The 19,988-nt window shown below is 34.9% G+C and overlaps 1 protein-coding gene across 1 annotated transcript in view; it reads right to left on the bottom strand.

The window, feature by feature from the left end:
* Positions 1–19,988, bottom strand: part of Chm (CHM Rab escort protein) — a 173,468-nt gene that overhangs the window by 98,252 nt on the left and 55,228 nt on the right. The window contains exons 5-8 of the mRNA XM_075957406.1: positions 11,587–11,959; positions 9,061–9,177; positions 8,437–8,557; positions 6,515–6,740 (exon numbers count right to left, since the gene is read on the bottom strand). Coding sequence (XP_075813521.1) covers positions 6,515–6,740; positions 8,437–8,557; positions 9,061–9,177; positions 11,587–11,959 — 837 coding nt within the window. The remainder of the gene's footprint in view (positions 1–6,514; positions 6,741–8,436; positions 8,558–9,060; positions 9,178–11,586; positions 11,960–19,988) is intronic.

The following is a 19,988-nucleotide window of genomic DNA, read 5'->3' as shown; positions in this document are numbered from 1 at the left end:
CAGAAACCCTAACGAAGGCACATACATAGGATGTTAATAGAAAAACATCAAAAAGTAGTTTGAAAAGGTAGTTTATGGTACATTCACAACTGACCTATCTAATAATGAAAATTATATAAAATATAATAGAATAAATATGAATAAAATATAAATATAAAAAATAAAAATGTATATAGTGTAATGATTGTTCTGTTTAAGAGACAAGCCACACCCACTCCTTTCCCCATCCTGTGAGACAGGCTGATCTTCAGTTTCCTGCCTTGGTCCTTTTCTTCCCGTCCCTCTCGAAGAGGCAGCTTCTGCCTCTCTACCCACTTCTCCCCTTACCCCCTTCTCTGTCTCTCTTCTCTCTCCTCTCTCTCTTTCCTCTCCTCCCCTTTTCCCCTGCCATCCATAACCCACCTAATAAATGTCTAACTTCACTCTGCATGGTATGCCCCTTGCCTGCCCGCCGCCTGCATGGCTGGTGACCTTTGGAGACCTGCCCCGTGGTCTCCTGCTCCAGCTCTGCCTGGGACTTGCTGCTCTAGGAACCTGCTGCCCCCTGCCTGCCGGGGATCCAGCAGCAAGTTACTCGGGGATCCGCAGCATGGCTCACTGGGGACCGCTGGCTGGGGACCAGCCACCTTCTTGTTGAGTGGTCTCGTGCACCACTGCTTAGGACTGGCTGCTTTTGGGACCCCAGCAGCTTGCAGCAAATTCTTTTCATATATACATCGTAATATTGTTGGATGACAATAGCAATTTATAATATTTTATAAGGTTCAAAAACATGCCAAACTGAATATATCATTTAGATGCAACCAATAAACATGAAACTTCCTATAAAAATAGAATGAATTTATTTTGACATAGGAACTTCTATAACTATGCCTGGCCTCAATGTGCTATATAGTCAAGAGTGGCCTTAAGCGCAGAAAATATATTCAACAAAATCATAGAAGAAAAGTTTCCCAAACTAAAGGAGGTTGTCCCTATGAAGGTACAAGGAGCGTACAGAACACCAAATAGACTGGATCCACTTGCCATATAATAATCAAAATGCAAAACATACAGAACTAAATAAATACTAAGAGGGGCAAAGGAAAAAGGTCAAGTAATATATATAGGTAGACCTATTAGAATTACACTCAACTTTTCAATGGAAACCATGAAAGCCAGAAGGTCTTGGACAGATGTGCTGCAGACAGTAAGAGACCACAGATGCAGGCCCAGATTACTATACCTAGCAAAGCTTTCAATCACTATTGATGGAAAAAGCAAGATATTCCATGACAAAACCAGATTTAAATAATATCTATCCATTAATCCAGCCTTACAGAAAGTACTAGAAGGAAAACTCCAACCCAAGGAAGCTAACTACACCCACAAAAATACAGGTAAAAGCTAACCTCACACCACGAAAACCAAAAGAAGGGAAACACACACAGTATCACTCAACCCCTTCTAAAAAAGAACAAGGAATTAACAATCACTGGTCATTAATATCTCTTAATATCATAGGACTCATTTCATCTGTAAAGGACTCATTTCACCTATAAAAAGACACAGGCTAAGAGAATGGATACAAAAGCAGGATTCATCTTTCTGCTGTATACAAGAAACACACCTCAACCTCAAAGACAGACATTACCTCAGAGTAAAGGGTTAGGAAAAAAATTTCCAATCAAATGATTTAAGAAACAAGCAGGTGTAGCTCTCCTAATATCTAACAAAATTGACTCCAAACTAAAATCAATCAAAAGATGAGGAAAAGTATACTTTATAATCATAACAGGAAAAATCCATCAAGATGAAATCTCAGTCATGAACATCAATGTGCCAAATAAAAGTTTACCCACATATGTAAAAGAAAAATTGCATATAAAGCTTAAATAATAATAATAAAAGCATATAAAACCCCACACACTAATAGCAGGAAACTACAACACCCCACTCTCCACAACGGACAGGTCAACAAGAGAAATTTAACAGATCAATAAGAGAACTAACAGATGTCATGACTCAAATTGACTTAAAAGATATCCACAAAACATTCCACCCAAACACAAAAGAACATACCTTCTTTTCAGCACCTCATGGAACCTTCTCTAAAACTGACCCCATACTTGGTAACAAAGCAAACCTCCACAGATACAAAAAAATTGGAGTAACCCCTTGTATCTTATTGGATCACCATGTTTTAAAATTAGGACTCAACAAAAACACTAATTTCACAAAGCCCACAAACACGTGGAAATTAAACCGTGCTCGATTGAACCACTCTGGGTCAAGGAAGAAATAAAGAAAGAAATTAAAGACATCCTAGAATTCAACAAAAATGAATGCACAACGTACCCAAACCTGTGGGACACTATGAAAGCATTGCTGAGAGAGAAGTTCATAGCAAAATGGAGAAAGCTCACATTAGTGACCTAACAGCATGCCTGAGAGGTCTAGAACAAAAAGAAGCAGACTCACCAAGAAGGAGTAGATGACAGGAAATAATCAAATTGAGGGCTGAAATCAATAAAACAGAAACAAAGAAAACAATACAAAGAATCAACGAGACAAAGAGATGGTTCTTGAGAAAATCAACAAGATAGACAAAGCCTTACCCAAACTAATCAAAAGGCAGAATGAAAAAAACCAAATTAATAAAATCGGAAATCAAAGGGAGACATAATAACAGACACTGAGGATATCCAGAGAATCATTAGCTCATACTACAAAACCCTGTACTCCAAAAAATTGGAAAATGTAAAAAAAAAATGAACAATTTTCTGGATAGGTAACACACACCAAAATTAAATCAAGACTAGGTGGACAATATAAACATACCTATAACCTGCAAGGAAACAGAAGCACTCATCAAAAGCTTCCCAAGCAAAAAGGGCCCAGGGTCAGATGGTTTCAGTTCAGAATTCTACCAGAACTTCAAAGAAAAGCTACTACCTAAACTCCTCAAAGTGTTCCACATAATAGAAACGGAAGAAACATTGCCAAATTCTTTTCATGAAGCTTCAGTTACACTGATACTAAAACCACACAAAAACTCAACCAAGAAAGAGAATTACAGACCAATCTCACTCATGAACATAGATGCAAAAATACTCAATAAAATACTTGCAAACCGAATCCAAGAACACATCAAAAAATCATCCACTAGGATCAAGTCAGCTTCATCTCAGAGATGCAAGGATGGTTCAACATATGAAAACCTATCAAGGTAATCTACTATTATAAATAAACTGAAAAAAAATATGATCATTTCATTAGATACTGAAAAAGCATTTGACAAAATCCAACACCCCTTCATGATAAAGGTCTTAGAGAGAACAGGGGTACTAGCAACATATCTAAACATAATAAAAAGCAATGTACAACAATACAGCAAGCCATCAGCCAAAATCAAATTAAACTAAAAGAAACTGAAAGCGATCCCACTAAAAATCAGGACTAGGACAAAGCTGTCCACTCTGTCCATGTCTATTCAACATAGCTCTTGAGTTTTGACTATAAGCAATAAGACAACAAAAGGAAATAAAGGGGATTCAAACTGGAAAGGAATAAGTCAAGCTTTCATTATTTGCAGATGATAAGACAATATACATAAGTGACCCCAAAAACTCTTACTAGAAGACTTCTACCGCTGATAAATACCTTCAGTAATGTGGCAGAATACAAGATCAACTCAAAAAAAAAAAATCAGCAACCCTTCTAATATATAAATGATAAAGAAGTTGAGAAAGAAATCAGAAAAATAACACATTTCACAATAGCCACAAATAACAAAATTATTGGGGTAACAATAAACAAAGAAGTGAAAGTCTTTTTTGAAAAGAACTTTAAGACTTTGAAGAGAGAAATTGAAGAAGATACCAGAAAATGCAAAGATCTCCCATGCTCTTGGATAGGTAGGATCAACATAGGAAAAATGGAAATCCTGCTAAAGCAATCTATAGATTCAATGCAATCCCCATCAAAATCCCAACACAATTCTTCACAGACCTTGAAAAGAACAATATTCAACTTCATATGAGAAAAAAAACTATCATAGCCAAAACAATACTGTAAAAACTTCCAGAGGCATCACCATTCCTGACATCAAGCTGTATTATAGAGCTACAGTAATGAAAACAGCTTGGTATTGGCATAAAAACAGAGACATTGATCAATGGAATTGAATCAAAGACCCGAATATTAATCCACACACCTATGAACACCTGATTTTTGACAAAGAAGCTAAAAATATACAATGTAAAAAAAAGCATCTTCAACAAATGGTGCTGGTAGAAGAATGAAAATAGATTCATATCTATCCCTATGCATAAAACTCAAGTCCAAATACATTAAGGATTTCAATATAAATCTGACCACACTGAACCTGACAGAAGAGAAAGTGAGAAGTGGCCTTCAATGCATGGGCACAGGGGACCACTTCCTAAATATAATACCAGTAGCACAGACACTGAGAGCAACAATAAATAAATGGGACCTCCTGAAACTGAGAAGCTTCTATAAAGCAAAGGACACAGTCAATAAGACAAAAAGGCAGTCTACTGCAGGAGAAAAGGTTTTCACCAACCCCACATCAGACAGAAGTCTGATCTCCAAAATATATAAAGAAATGAAGAAATTAGACATCAAAATTCCAAATAACCCATTAAAAATGTGGTACAGAACTAAACAGAGAATTCTCAACAGAAGAATTTCAAATGGCCAAAAGACACTTAAGGAAATGTTCAACATCCTTAGCCATCAGGGAAATGCAAATCAAAATGCCTCTGAGATACCATCAGAATGGCTAAGATCAAAAACACCAATGATAGCCTATGCTGGAGGGGATGTGGAGTAAAGGGAACACTCATCCATTGCTTGTGGGAATATAAACTTGTACAAGCACTTTGGAAATCAGTATGGCAGCTTCTCAGAAAATTGGGAATCAACCTACCTCAGGACCCAGCAATACCACTCTTGGGCATATATGCAAAGATGCTCAATCATACTACAAACACATTTGTTCAGCTATGTTCATAGCAGCATTATTTGTAATATCCAGAAGCTGAAAACAACATAGATACCCCTCAATGGAAGAATGGATAAAGAAAGTGTGGTCCAGTTACACATTAGAGTACTACTCAGCAGTAAGAAAAAATGACATCTTGAAATTTGCATGCAAATGGATGGGATTAGAAAAAAACATCCTGAGTGAGGTAACCCAGACCCAGAAAGATGAACATGGTATGTATTCACTCCTAAGTGGATACTAGCTATAAAGCAAAGGATATTGAGCCTATAGTTCATGATCATAGAGAAGTTAAGTAAAACGTGAACCCTAAGAAAAACATACATAGAGCTACCTGGAAAGGGGAAATAGACAAGATCACTTGACAAAATTGGGAACATAGGGGTGGGTAGAATAGGGAGGGCAGAAGGGGAAGACTAGGAGAGAAGGGAGGGGGTAGAACTTGAGGTAATGGGATAGTGGAAATGTAGGAAGGCCAGAGATGAGATCAAGGAAAGAGGTATTTTGAATAAGGGAACCATTATGGGGCTAGCAAGAAACCTGGCACTAGAGAAATACCCAAGAATCCACAAGGACGACCCCAGCTAAGACCCTAAGCAATAGAGGAGAAGGTGCCCAAACTGGCCTTGCCCTGTTGTCAGACTGATGAATATGTTAAATATCACCATAGAACCTTCATCCAGCAACTGAGCTCCCAAAGTCCAGCTGAAGAGTGGGAGGACTGACAATATGAGCAACAAAGAGGTCCAGACCATGATGCGGACACCCACCGAAAGAGTTTACCTGAGCTGATGGGAGCTCACCAACTCCAGCTGGACTGGGAAAGAACAAGCATAGGACCAAACTAGTTACTCTGAATGTAGTTGACAGTTGCATGGCTGGGGCAGATTGAGGGGCCAGTGGCACCAGGATTCATCCCTACTGCTTGTACTGGCTTTCTGGGATCCTATTCTCTTAGGATAGATACCTTGCTCAGACTAGATATAGTAGGGTGGGCCTTGGACCTTTCTCAAAGCAATGTGCCTTACCGGCTCTGAGAAGGGGATGGGGGATAGAGTGAGGGGGTAGGTAGAAGAGAATGGGAGGAGGGGAGGAAGTGGGAACTGGATTGGTATGGAAAATGAAAAAAGATAGTTTATATTCTTTCTAAAAAAAATAAAAAAAGAGTGGCCTTTAATTCCTAACAGTCCTGCTGTTACACCCCACATGCTAAGCATACAGGGATGTACCACCAAGCTCAGCTTTGGTTAATTTTCATGTTATTCATACAATTCTTTTAAAAGACAGAAATCTTTTTTTAATATTTATTTATTTATTTATTATGAATACAATATTCTGTTTGTGTGTATGCTAGCAGACCAGAAGAGGGCACCAGGCCCCATTACAGATGGTTGTGAGCCACCATGTGGTTGCTGGGAATTGAACTCAGGACCTTTGGAAGAGCAGGAAATGGCCTTAACCTCTGAGCCATCTCTCCAGCCCCAAAAGACAGAAATCTTAACTTACCTGCAAAAACACTGAGGGAGTTCTCCTTGGCCATATAAAGGAAACAGAAATGGAGTATTGCCGTACCGCCCAAGACAGTGAAGAAAGTTTTTGGTAGCTTTGAGACCATCTACAGTATGGCTTGTTGTCTCTGATGTCATAGCAATTGAATGCAGGACAAAATACTGCAGGTTGGGGGTTAATTTTTGAGTTTTTAAATATTCAGAAAATGTTGTTTCCTCATATGCTATGAAAAGAAAGATGAAATTTTATAAATTAAAACCAAATTTAATTTCTATTTAAAAACATCACACATTAATATAGCCAAATCTGTTAGAGACTTCAAACAGCATACAAGTGGTCATTATCACTACATTTTGGACTATTGGTCTTAAGAACAAAATATGGAAACAACCTCATTATCCTAAATGATTTGATGGCACAGTTTTTAAAATTTAAATGATAAATCTTTATTTAGTATTTTATTGATATAAAAAACTAGGAAGACATTAAATAACTCAATGAATTATGGTGGGTGGCAATATCCTCAATTCATTAGCATTTAAACTATAGAATAATGTCAACACATGTGAAAATATTAAGCAAGATAAAATATAATGAACTGATAAAATGCATTAATAAAAATGTCATTTCTGCTACACTTTGCATTTTACTTTTCTTAAATATATATTTTGCATTCAAACCTAGAATAAAAACTTTTACTAAAAAATAATGAAACTAATTTCTTTCTGGCTCCTGGAACCCAAAATGCTGACAATCACACTTCAAATAATAAGGAACCCCTATAAACCTAATCCTTTCATTACATAACGGAAAACAAGTAAATGCTTTACTACTGGAAGGAAATAATCATGCAACAAAGGACATTACTTTAGGGAAATAATATAAGTCAATAAAAATAACAGAAATTAACTGACTGAGAGACTCTTAGTTTAAGCACTGGAAAGAACTACCTGGTATTTATTGAGGCTTTACTACCAAGAATTAGGTCTTCACAATTGTGTCAAAACAAATCAATGATGCAAATCTCAGTGTAATTTTATCAGTGAATTATCAACAAAATATTTTTTTTTTGGTTTTTCGAGACAGGGTTTCTCTGTGGGTTTTGGAGCCTGTCCTGGAGCTAGCTCTGTAGACCAGGCTGGTCTCGAACTCACAGAGATCCGCCTGCCTCTGCCTCCCGAGTGCTGGGATTAAAGGCGTGCGCCACCACCGCCCGGGGCGTCAACAAAATATTTTAATTTTGCACAATTTTCCAGCTCACATGTACTTGAAAAGCAGCTGACACTAAAACAATGAAATGAATTTTCAACGAACTAAAGTAACTGCCCTTAAGTTTGCAATTATACAATATTAATTGGAAACCATAGCTTCTCTAAATCTAGAGGTTTCCACTATACAATACATATCATTTATGTAAATCAAAATGAATGGCTCAATATTTCAAGTGAACGTAGTCTTAAAAAATGACATCTACACAAATTTATTATTGATAATAATAACGATAAAATAACAAAAAAGAATGTGATATATCAACAATCAGTTAATAGGTCTTATCACATAAGCAATGTCCTATGCTCAATTCCTAGAGTCATACACACACAGATTAAGTAATCAGCTAACCGGGGTATTTAATTTACAAAGAATAGAAATGGGAGTCTGGCATGGCATTCTGGCAATGTTGAAAATATCTGCATTATACTCACTAGACACAAACTGAAATATGGCTAGCATGATTGAATGAATGAACTTTTCAGCATTTTTTATTGAATTTAAATAGTACCATGTTGCTATGGCTAACTAACTGGATATAGTAGAATTAGAGTACATTTGAGAATAATCAATTGTTTACCAAATTGAGGAAGCATATTAAAATTAAAATCACAAATAATTAGAAAACCCAAGTTAATGAAAAGCAATACCTTTGTATTCATCAGGATGTTCTTCATATTCCATACAAAATGTTAGAAATTTCATTAACATTCGTTTTTCTACCATAGTAAGTTGTTTGCTATTGAAGACATCTGCTCTAGAACAGGGAACCTGAAAAGATTTGAAATTAAAGATGATTTGAAAATGCCTGCTAATCGCACAAATATTCCACATTATACTTTGTATTCCTTTCCACATTACAAGGTTATCATTTCCATTCCATTCTGGCTGCTTCCTGTCACTTTTCATCAGCTCTAATAGCATCTCTGTTAACTACAGAGCTAATTAACTTGAGAGCTCTGTTACTTAATTCTGCCAAGTTGTTCTTCGTGCAATTAAAAGGCCAATGACATGTCACCCATAATAGGGAACAAATGACAATTCAAATATAGTACTGCTGCCTGAAACTAGCATTCCTCAACATTCAATCAACCTGGAGAACAAATGTTCAAAAATATCACAGGAAATTTAATGAAGCAAATTTTGTATTTACATTTATAAACAACCATGCAAAGATGGAAATAACTACCTTACTAGGAAAACAGATACAGTCCTTTGTTCTTTTTCTAAATGAGTAATAGTAACTTGGCTGACACAGTTGAGCGGTACAGTACCTGTTCCACAATTCCGTCTCGAAATGCAAGAATCCTCGTAATATTTTTAAACTCTGCATATCGACTAACATTTGATTTGATTAGAAGATCAATTAGTAATCCCCGAGAATAGAGAAGCTGCAGGTAGAAAGTGTTTGAGAGGATACCATCAAAGGCAAAATAATGGAAAACAGCAACTACCACACACACACACACACACACACACACACACACACACACACACACACCTGCTAGAATTGAAGTTACATGTTTTTTAAATGTAAAAGTATTATACAAATAATTCATTAAATGTTCCCAGTTCATTATTGAAATTGAAACCAAAAAATTATATAATATAAAGCTTTCTCTATAACTTGTTCTGCCAGTAAAGCCTGAACTCTTAAATGGTTCTTCTAGTCTTGTCTGTATATGAACATCCATGAATTTCATTACAGAAATGTTCATGTGTTCAGTTATGAAATCTCGGGTCTGCTAACAAGGTCACACTGCACATAGTACACCAACAGAACACTGTATTTCCTTCTGAAATATCTTTGTCATCTGAATGATATGATACTTCAGGAAATAGAGCCAGTGGTTATAATAAGATGAGTACAGTGGAGCACCCCATGCTAACAATATAGACAAGTCAATAAAAACAAACAAAATGGCATCACATGGATTTGTGATAAATTTCCATAACAGAGTCAATTTCTAGGCCCCTCAAAATCTATATAATATGACCATTTCAAGAAGTGAACAATTTTACTATTGATATGTGTGTGAAGCATTGACCTAATCTTTTGCCTTACCTCATAATTAATACCACGGAGGAAAACAATAAAACTTTATACAGTATTATCAGTCATGTTTGAAATTCAATCATGTATAAATATATATTTGGCTACTTCCTATGATCATTATATTTATATTCTATAACTGAAAAAATTAAAGATAAAGGGTACTTCCATAATAACTAGAGAAAAATTAAATAAAATGTTTGACTATACAAAGAAATGTGACAGTTCAAAATTTTAATTTCAATAATTTGAGCACCTAGGAAGATAATCTGAAAATCAATATAAATTATGTACAATTTTGTAAACTATAAATATTAGGTAAGCATTATGCCAACCAAAGTTAGTGGCATTTTTAAGCATTAATCCAAATACTCTGACTAAATAAATATGCCATGTTATTTAATTAACTCATTCCTAGCACACTACAAAACTGATACACTTTACATTATTTTTAAAATAACAAGTCTTAACTATAAAATAAAGTGGTATTTCAGTTCATTAAAAAATAATTATTTTTAATGCAACACTCCATCACGAGATGCAAATTATATAAATTAATATTTATATAGACCAAAACTCATTCTTATTAAATCAAATAAAACTTGAAACAAGTGAATTTCAGTTTCTACTGAAGAATAAAAACAAATTTCAACTAAAATTATCTTAGACATAAGTTTCTGAAACATGGAAAAAATATATGTACCATATTTAATCATAAGTCTTTTTTTCAATGCCCCCTAAGTAATCTACCATGGCAATTTCACATTGATGAGATATGAAACAACGTTGTAATTACACTCAAATAATCAGAATCACTATTAAACACTTTTTCTCTATTTGGCACATTGGCTTCATAACTGAGATAAATAAGCTTACTTAGAATAGTTTTTAATTGGAAAAATTATGTAATGAAAATTTATTTATCTACTATTCTGAATAGTATAATATTTTATGTAGGGAAATATTCATATTTCCACACACTAAGTTCAAAGCAAACAGGCATACCAGATTTCCTCAGCAAAATGTGAGATGCATGAATTGCTCCTTCCTTTTCTCTTATCACATCCTTTATGGCAAGCTTGACTGGATATTTAATTATTAATTTGAACAAAATCAGCCTTGCTTCTTATGAACCCAATGCAGTATTGAAGCCTCCCATGATCCAGAAACCACATCAGAAATTACAAGGAGCTAACGTTAGAGCTAATTACGGAAACACCAGCAAAGACAAGAGCATTTTTCACATCCTTTGTCACCAGCAGAGAGGTATGCCCCAGTGTCTTCAAACCTGACCATATGGTTTTCAAAAATGCATTTGTTTATTCTGAATATTTATATTGAGGCTAAATTTTATAGGGGCTAGGGGCATTTATATAAAATTTATTGCAAAGAACATGAGATTTTAACACAAACTGAATAGAATTTTTCTTCTGATGGAATTCATAGTGCCCATGAATTAGAATATTAGGATGAACTACCTGCCCCTATACAAAGCATTCTTCATGTTCAAAAATATTTAGTATAGTTTAAAAGTACAGTTAAGTATATTAATACTATCATTTTAATGTATTTTAACCTATTTTGTTACTAAATTATAAAATTTTGTTTACTATCTTTATATAAAGCAAACTCTTGATAATTCAGAAACTAAAATGAAGAAAAGTACACTTAAGAGTTCTAGATGTTATTTTCAATCAATTGAAAGTTATTATTGTTCTACATTAAGATGTATAAAATAAGTACTTACTTTTGATACTAAATCAATATTAAATCTTCTGCCTTCTTTAATAATCTGTGAGTAAGTAATTCTATTTTTCTTTGGTGGCTCTGTGGTGTCTTGTACTTTAGGCACATTTTCACTTGGCTCTTCTTCTGTAGCTTTATCATCACTATGATTTTCTTTTTCTCCTGCTGCTTCAGCATCATTTACTGCTAGTGAACTCTCTGGCTCACTGCTTTGAGTTTGTTCTGCTAGTGTTTCACAGCTCCTAGTGTTTAATGATGCATCTGCAGTAGGCAGGCAAGCAGCCTCTGCAGCCTCTACGGAGTCCGCGGATGTCACAAAAGGGTGATTTTTCTGCAGTGCACCAGCTTCCTCAACATCTTTATGCAAATCCTGACTGATAAGAAATTATAATAATAATAATCAATATCATGCTTCTGACATTTCTAAGCTGCTACATTTTTCTTATTGCTTTCAACTTTTCATAGCAAGTTTTACACCTCTATTCTTTTGTCTTAAGTTCTGGTACATACTGTTAAAGTTTCAATATGAAGCTTGAAATTTAAGATATTAGAGATCATGAACATGAGCATTTTTGAGAATTTAAGGCAGACAAAAGAATCATATTTTAAAAGCAAACAAACACAGTAAAATCATCAACAACAGATAGAGCTATAAACCCAACTGATTAATATTCTGAATGTATGTATTTCTCTTCTCTAGTCCTACACTATACAGGAATAACAGGACCCACTATCAAATTTGGTCTGAAACTAAACTGACATATTGCATGCAAAGAATCCAACATTGTACCTGGAGCAGAGCAACTGCTCACTAATGGCATCTGTCAGAAGATTAACATTTAAGTTCTCTATGGACTTGGTAGTGTGACAGAGTACCTCAGTCAAGTGGTGGAAGTATGCCACGTCAGTTTTCCTATTATTTTGTGGTATCTACAACAAACTTTCAACATTGTTTCCTATTTACTATTAATATTTATTATTCCACTGAAAGCTTCATTTCCAAAATTATTACTAGAATAAGAATTTTTAGTCTACTGATACCTTGATAGTACAGACTTACATTTAGCTAGCCTACATTGTCAATTCCTATTCCAGAAAATTAACTCTTCTCTCTGAGCTGCCTTATTGTTCAATACCTGGTCCCAACTCCCTGTACTTAATGTCTGTTAAGTAAGTAACTGCTAACTGAATGTTTAAGACCTAACAGTAGCCCTTCCACTATCAAGCCTAAATCCTACCTCCCTCAAAGTCTTTCTCTTTATAAAATAAATATCTTCCCTCTATACTAATTTAACTGCTTTCAAACATGGCATCTCTACCACTCAGTTAATCAACTTGAGTCTCCATATTTTGTCCCTTATCATGTTTTGTCCTATGGGCTATTTGTCCTATCCTCATAATATCAAAATTGCAGCAGTCCCAAATATAATCACATATTAATAATCTATGTAGTCTACAAAATTTTAAATTCCAAAAACAACTATATTCATCAGTTTCTCCATGTACTATAATGCATAGATGCAGTTTATCATGCATGTATTTATCAATATCTTTCTAAATGCCCTTTGACTTTTCAGTACATTATCATGCCTAGGCTACATCCTCAAACAGTAAATGCTACTAAATGCAAAACCTTTTGAGAATCATGTTAGTAATCAAAAGATTTTAAACTTTGGAACAATTTGGACAAGGGATGTTCACTTAATAAAGTCTATGTTAATATGCTACAATTAACAAAAGAAAACAATCCTGAAGCACATCTATTTCTAAGTGTAGTGATTTGAATGATAAATATTCCTCACAGACTCAGGTGTTTAAACACTTGGTCCACAATTGGTGGCAGAGTCTGGGAAGTTTGGGAGGAGCGGCCTTACTGGAAGAAGCATTTCACTGAGGGTGAGTTTCCAGAGTCCACTTCCAGTTTGTTTGCTCTGCTCCATGTGTGTAGTTTACAAGACGGAGCTCTCAGCACTCTGCACCAACCACCATGTCACTGTTTGCTACCACTCTTCCTTGCCATAAGAGATTCTTATGTCTCTGGAACCATAAGCTCAGGTAAACTCTTTCTTCTGGAAATTGCCTTGGTCATGATATTTTATCACAATAGTAAAAAAAAAAAAAAGCAAGGAATCAAGAAGTTGGTACCAGAACCAGACTATTGCTGTGAACAAGCCTGACCATGTCAATTTTGGAGGAATACGGTAGACTGTGGCACTTTGAACTAGTAAAACAGTTCAATGCTATAAGTAGAACTTAATGGACATCTTTGGAATTTGAATTTTTGACTGTTAATGAGCTAACTGCTGAGAGATATTTGATTGTGGGGGCTACAAGTTAAAACAACCTATATATTGTAAAGGTATCTTGACTGCAAAATTTGGGTCTAAGGATATGTGGCTTTGGAAAAGAGGTTCTGTTTTTGTTTCTACAGAAGATGAGAAGCTATGGATTCCTTCCAGGTTAATATGGCTTGATTAAAGAAGACCCTCCCTCCGATGTTAGATCGCCAAAGGAAATTGATAGTCCAGATGATCCAACGTTTCAGAGTGCCTCTGTTGCAGTTTCCTCTGACTTCTACATTCAGAACAGTGTCAAGGATGCTGCCACAAAATACTCCAGTCAGGACTTAACCATAATTCTAAATTTTTTCAGGGTTCCTCAAAGATTACTAGAACCCACAGTCAGCAGAAAGTAGTCTAGAGATCTAAGCCCAAATTCCCAAAACACTGTTTATAAATGTTTGTTTTTATATAAGGGATTGGTTATAAATTGTTATTGGTCATAGTCAATCTCTTTCTAAAGAACAAAGGGGGATATGGAATAGAAATGATGGAGAAAAGGATAAATTATTGAGTCTAATTTAACCCCCCAAAACTGTTAATCTCAACATTTTACAATGGCATGGATTTTAGTTTATTTATGTAAATTTAAGATTAAGTTTGTTATACTTTATGTATCCCAATTAAATATGTAATATATAATTAAGAAATACAGATTTACAAAAATAAAATAAGTCATCTATAATAGTCAAGCTTATAGTCATGTTAGTTTTCGAGATATACAAAGATACATTTCAGATATTCTACATTTCAAAGACCTATAGAATGTGGCATTTAAAATGTTTTTTTCTGATTTTTTAAAATTGTTTTTATTGAGCTATATAATTTTCTTCATTCTCCTCCCTTCCTCCCTGATCTTCTACACCCTCCCATGATCTCCATGCTCCCAAAGTACTCAAGAGATCTTGTCTTTTTCTACTTCCCATGTAGATTAAATCCATGTATGTCTCTCTTAGAGTCCTCTTTGTTGTCTAGGTTCTCTGGGGTTGTGATTTTTTTCTTTGCTTTATGTCTGAAAGCCACTTATAAGAGAGTACATATTTGTCTTTCTGGGTCTGGGTTACCTCACTCAATATGATGTTTTCTAGATCTATCCATTTGCCCACAAATTTCAAAATGTCAGGATTGTTTTTTAACCACTAAGTAGTACTCCCTTCTGTAAATGTACCACATTTTCTTTTATTCCATTCTTTTTTTAAAAATAGTACTATATAATTTAATTTTTTTACTATGTTTGACTATACAATAAGAAAATTTGATTCCTGATGGATCTAACTTGTTAGCTCTTAATAATCATATTTAATAGTTTTTCACAAAAAGAACAAAATTTACAAAAACAAGTAAATATATGATTATGCTTCTCTGGGAACAGACACCCATCATAAGTCAATGATTAAGTCTAATTCCCCATTAGGGTTTCATTGTTCATTATTTTCTGTTTAGATAAAAATGCTTAGTAGATTTTAATCTATTCTTTTTTTTATTATTATTAAAAATTTCCACCTCCTCACATGTCCCTTTCCCTGGCCCCACTCCCCTCCCCCTCCAGTCCAAAGAGTAGTCAGGGTTCCCTGCCCTGTGGGAAGTCCAAGGTCCTCCCCACTCCATCCAGGTCTAGGAAGGTGAACAAGCAAACAGACAGACTAGGCTCCCACAAAGCCAGTACATGGAGTAGAATCAAAACCCAGTGCCATTGTCCTTGGCTCCATTGTCAGCCACGTTCAGAGAGTCCAGTTTGATCATATGCTCCATCAGTCCCAGTCCAGCTGGCCTTGGTGAGCTCCCATTAGATCAGCCCCACCATCTCAGTGGGTGGGATTTAGGTTGTTTCCAGGTTCTGGCTATGACAAATAATGCTGTTATGAACATAGTGAGCACATGACTTTATGGTATGATTGAGCATCCTTTGAGTATATACCCAAAAGTTTCCTATTTTAACTTCTGTTTTTATGATAAAACATTGATCAACGATAATCTGGAAAGTATCTATTTGCCTTAGACGTTACAGTCTATCATGGCTGGAAGCCAATACAAGAAATCAAAACAGGAATCTGGAGATAGGAGCTGAAACAGAGACCTTGAAGGAACTGAATTTTGTTACTATAAGTTATTGCGGGCTTTTTCCCTCTGGCCTCAGCTACCTTTCTTAACTAGTTCTGGACCACCTGAATAAGGACTGTACTGCCTACGGTGGGCTGGGTCCTTCATTCTACATCAATTTACAATTAAGAAAATGTTCCACAGGCATGACCATAAGCCAATCTACAGTCAATTCCCCAATGTTGCTACCTTTCACTAGGTGACACTGGTTTTTGCATAGCTGGTGAAAACTAACCAGCACACTTCTATTGCAGAAAAACCAGGGCTTCAATGCCATGTTGAGGAACTTTAAACTGCCATAATTTTAGTTCCAGAGGACCCTCTTCCAAAAGAACCTATATGCATGTGGCATATACCCACATATCCATATACATGAATAAGGCTTAAAATTAAGTCTTTTATAAATTAAAAGCTATGATATGAAATGTGACTCGTTTTTTCCACAGTAATGTTCATATGTATTTTCTTTTATTTTGAAAATTGATAAAACATAAGATGACAACTTTGAGCAGAAGTTCCATGCGTAAAGATTAAACTAAGTAGTGACAGGATAATTAATTACACTACAGAGATAAGATTGAATATGGCAACTTCTTTTATTACAAACTGTGATGAGAATAGCATGAAAATTGAGCATAGCAACTGATTTTTTTCAGCAGCTATCTTGTATATTAAGTAAAATGAGGTTTTACGTAGTAATAAAATCCATTAGACAATGCTGGACAGCTGAAAAGCTGGAAGCTGAAAGTCAAAACATTTCATTATAAGTGTAATCAAAGGTTAATAAATCTGAGGTAGTGGGGAATGTGCAAGAGATTTTTTTTTTAGAAATCTGTCCTACTTTGACAAATTAATAAATTTCAATGTTTTCAGCAGCACAAGTTGGTGAAGTTCCTAGCTCTCCAAGAAATAGAAGCATATGAACATACTATTATTCCCATTTTTCATTAAAAAAAAACCAAAGTATTTTTGGAGTTCTGCCAAGTGTTAGGCTCATATCTAAAAAAGTGATGAAGACGCTAGAAACTCCTAAATCTCCACATAATTATTCTGTAAGCAAATTCTTTTAACCAAAAGGATGATATTTCCATGAATTTAAAACCTTACATTATGGTTTGTATGTAAGCAGCCTTTTCATAAAAGTTATTCCTCTGCCAAAGAAAATTAAGAATAACAGTTCAATTTTAGTAACTCAAATGTATTTGAAAACCATGAAAATGGATCTGCAAGATATAAGATGTTGGTGAATTATAAGCCCTCAAAAGAAGCTCTTAACTGTAAAAATATTTACTATCAAATAGATTTCACAAATTAAGTCAATTATCACTTAAAATATGAATCTCAAAGGCAATTATACATGGATTGTACTTTTAGAATAATTTATCCAAACCAAAAATGTCTACTGCTTTGTATAAATGCACCTTTTTTAAAAAAAAAACTAATTGTCAAAATTTATCTGTAACTTAAAGAACTTGGATATCACTTATCAATTAGTGGTAACAACCAAAGAGCACTTCCAAATGAATTTGCAATATTAATAATTTGTACTCCTTTATATGGATAAAATAAAACCTGTCAATCAGCTGACTATTTTATTCAGCACAAGTATTCACAGTAGCAGAATATTTGTATGACTATGCAAGGATGTGTTTATTTTTGTTTATGTTGCAGAATATTTAATTGTTTAAAGATGTTTTGCATTTGTTTGTTATATTCGACTATATAGACATGTTGCAATTCTTTAATTTTATAAAGATGTGTTGTTGTTTTACCTTGTCTGCCTAAGACATGTGATTGATCTAATAAGAAGCAAAATGGTCAATAGCAAGAGAGGAGGTATAAGAAGAACTTCTTGGCAGGAAGAACAAGTAGTAGTAGAAATTTAGGCTCTAGAGAAAAAAACAGAGGAAAGGGAGATGACAAGTCACAGACAGACAGACAAGGAAGAAGCAAGAAAGTAGGACATACAGAATGAAAGAAAGGTAAAAAGCCCCCAAAGCAAAACATTGAGAATTAGAAACAGCTTAAATTAAGTTAAAAGAGCTAGAGAGACAAGCCTAAACTAAGGACAAGCATTCATAATAATAAGTCTTTATGTTTATATTTGGGAAACTGGTTGGTGGCCCAAAGAAAATTCCAACTATAAATAGCATCCAACATGGTGAACAAATTTCCACCTAGGGCCCAAAAAAACTGAAAAAAAATGAAATGGCTCATTTAAGAGACATTGCTATGCAGAGCATTTGAGAAGTCAACACATTAAGTGGAAACAGCAAGCTAAGTAAAATGCCTGAAACAGTGTGGGTCTCTGATGTGGAATTCCCCTCTGTATGCTATGAATGTTTCTATTAATATGCTTATATTAATATAAATGAGTTAATTTAAGAAGTAAGAGTTAGTTTATAAGAAGCCTAAGCTAATTGGCCAAGTGGTGCTGTAATTGACATAGTTTCTGTGTGATTATTTGGGTCTGGGTAGCCAGGAACGAAAGAGCAGTCTACACCTACAGGTATCAACTTCCTAGAGCTCAGTTCTCCCAGAATCCACTCATTCAGGGAGGGAGTGGAGCCAAATGCCACAGCTGCAGAGGGCTTAGATGCTACTTAGCAGCTTAAGATTTAGCTCACTAAGTCAGAGAGAGCTATAGATGGACAATAAAACAGATCAAGAAGGGAATACCTTCAAACAGGTGACAGTGTACATAGGTGCTTTAAAAAGGGGGGAATAGACAGTCATAGGGAAAAATAGTTGAAAAATACTTTTTTAAAAAAAGAGCAAAGTAATATTTAAAAAGTTAGTCATGTAATGATATACAGGGAAATATATAGGGAGTCTAGATTCTGTATGGTGCTTTGTTGACTTTGAATTTTTGAACGCTGATGAGGGAAAGACAGCTGCCCAAAGATATGAGTTTGTAAAAGGAATTTCTGAATTAAACCAGCCTAGATACTTTAGTCATGTCTTAAGTTTAAAATAGAATTCAGAAAATGTGTTGGGTTGGGGGAGAAGTTATGCTTTTGTTTTCATAGAATATGAAAGGCTGTGGATTCCTTCAAAATTAATACAGATCATATTTGATTGGGGGAAACTACCTGAAAATCTTTGCTACAGACATAAAGAAATAAACCCAGAAATACCACAAGACAAGTGGCACATATGCTGATCCCTTGACAAGGGGACACCTCTGAGACTGGTGATAAATCTTGTTGGATACAGAGTCCTCATGACTTTCATATGGCATGGACAGAGGTTTGGTTATACAGTCAAACTTATAAAGTTGACAGATATCTTTAACCTGCTCAAATATAAAACAAAAAAATCGTTGACTAGTTTGTGTACAATGCACAGTCCATACTTGTATTAATACAAATAAAAATATTACCTTTGAAAATCTGAGTGTTTTCAGAGTAAGGAGACCATACACCAATGAAAACGGGTGGCCCAGGCGATCACAGCCTTTCTGTGTGCCTCTACTACAGTTTCTTTACAATTCTGTGTTCAGAACAACTTCAAGGCTACTAGTTGAGATGGTCTACCCTCACAGTCTATTCTATCCAGGACTTCAGATAATCATTGTACTTTCTCATTACACAGAGACGAAACAACAAATGTTATAGCTAGTGTTTTTAGAACTTGACTATTATCTCAATTTTCTTAGGGTACCCTGGGGATGCAGTCATCCACAAACAACAGGAAGCAGTCAATAGAACAAAACATCCACATTTCCAAAAGGTGGAGTGGGTGGTTTTTGTTCATTTTGTGGGTTATGGATGTTTGTCATCATTTAATGGGGATGTAGGAATACATGATTAAAGAAACAGCTTTATAACAAATGTTTTACATTGGTCTGCATTTCTGTATTTTGAAATAAATTTAAGGTTATTTTTGTAATATGCTATATATATTTCTACTCCTATGTAAGGTACTGTACTTAATGCAGCTCATTTAAAAATGTAATATAAAG

The sequence above is a fragment of the Microtus pennsylvanicus genome, chromosome X, assembly GCF_037038515.1.
Source record: "Microtus pennsylvanicus isolate mMicPen1 chromosome X, mMicPen1.hap1, whole genome shotgun sequence".
Lineage (NCBI taxonomy): Eukaryota > Metazoa > Chordata > Mammalia > Rodentia > Cricetidae > Microtus > Microtus pennsylvanicus.
Note: the sequence above shows the minus strand (reverse complement) of the source record. Positions and strands in the feature narration are given on the sequence as shown.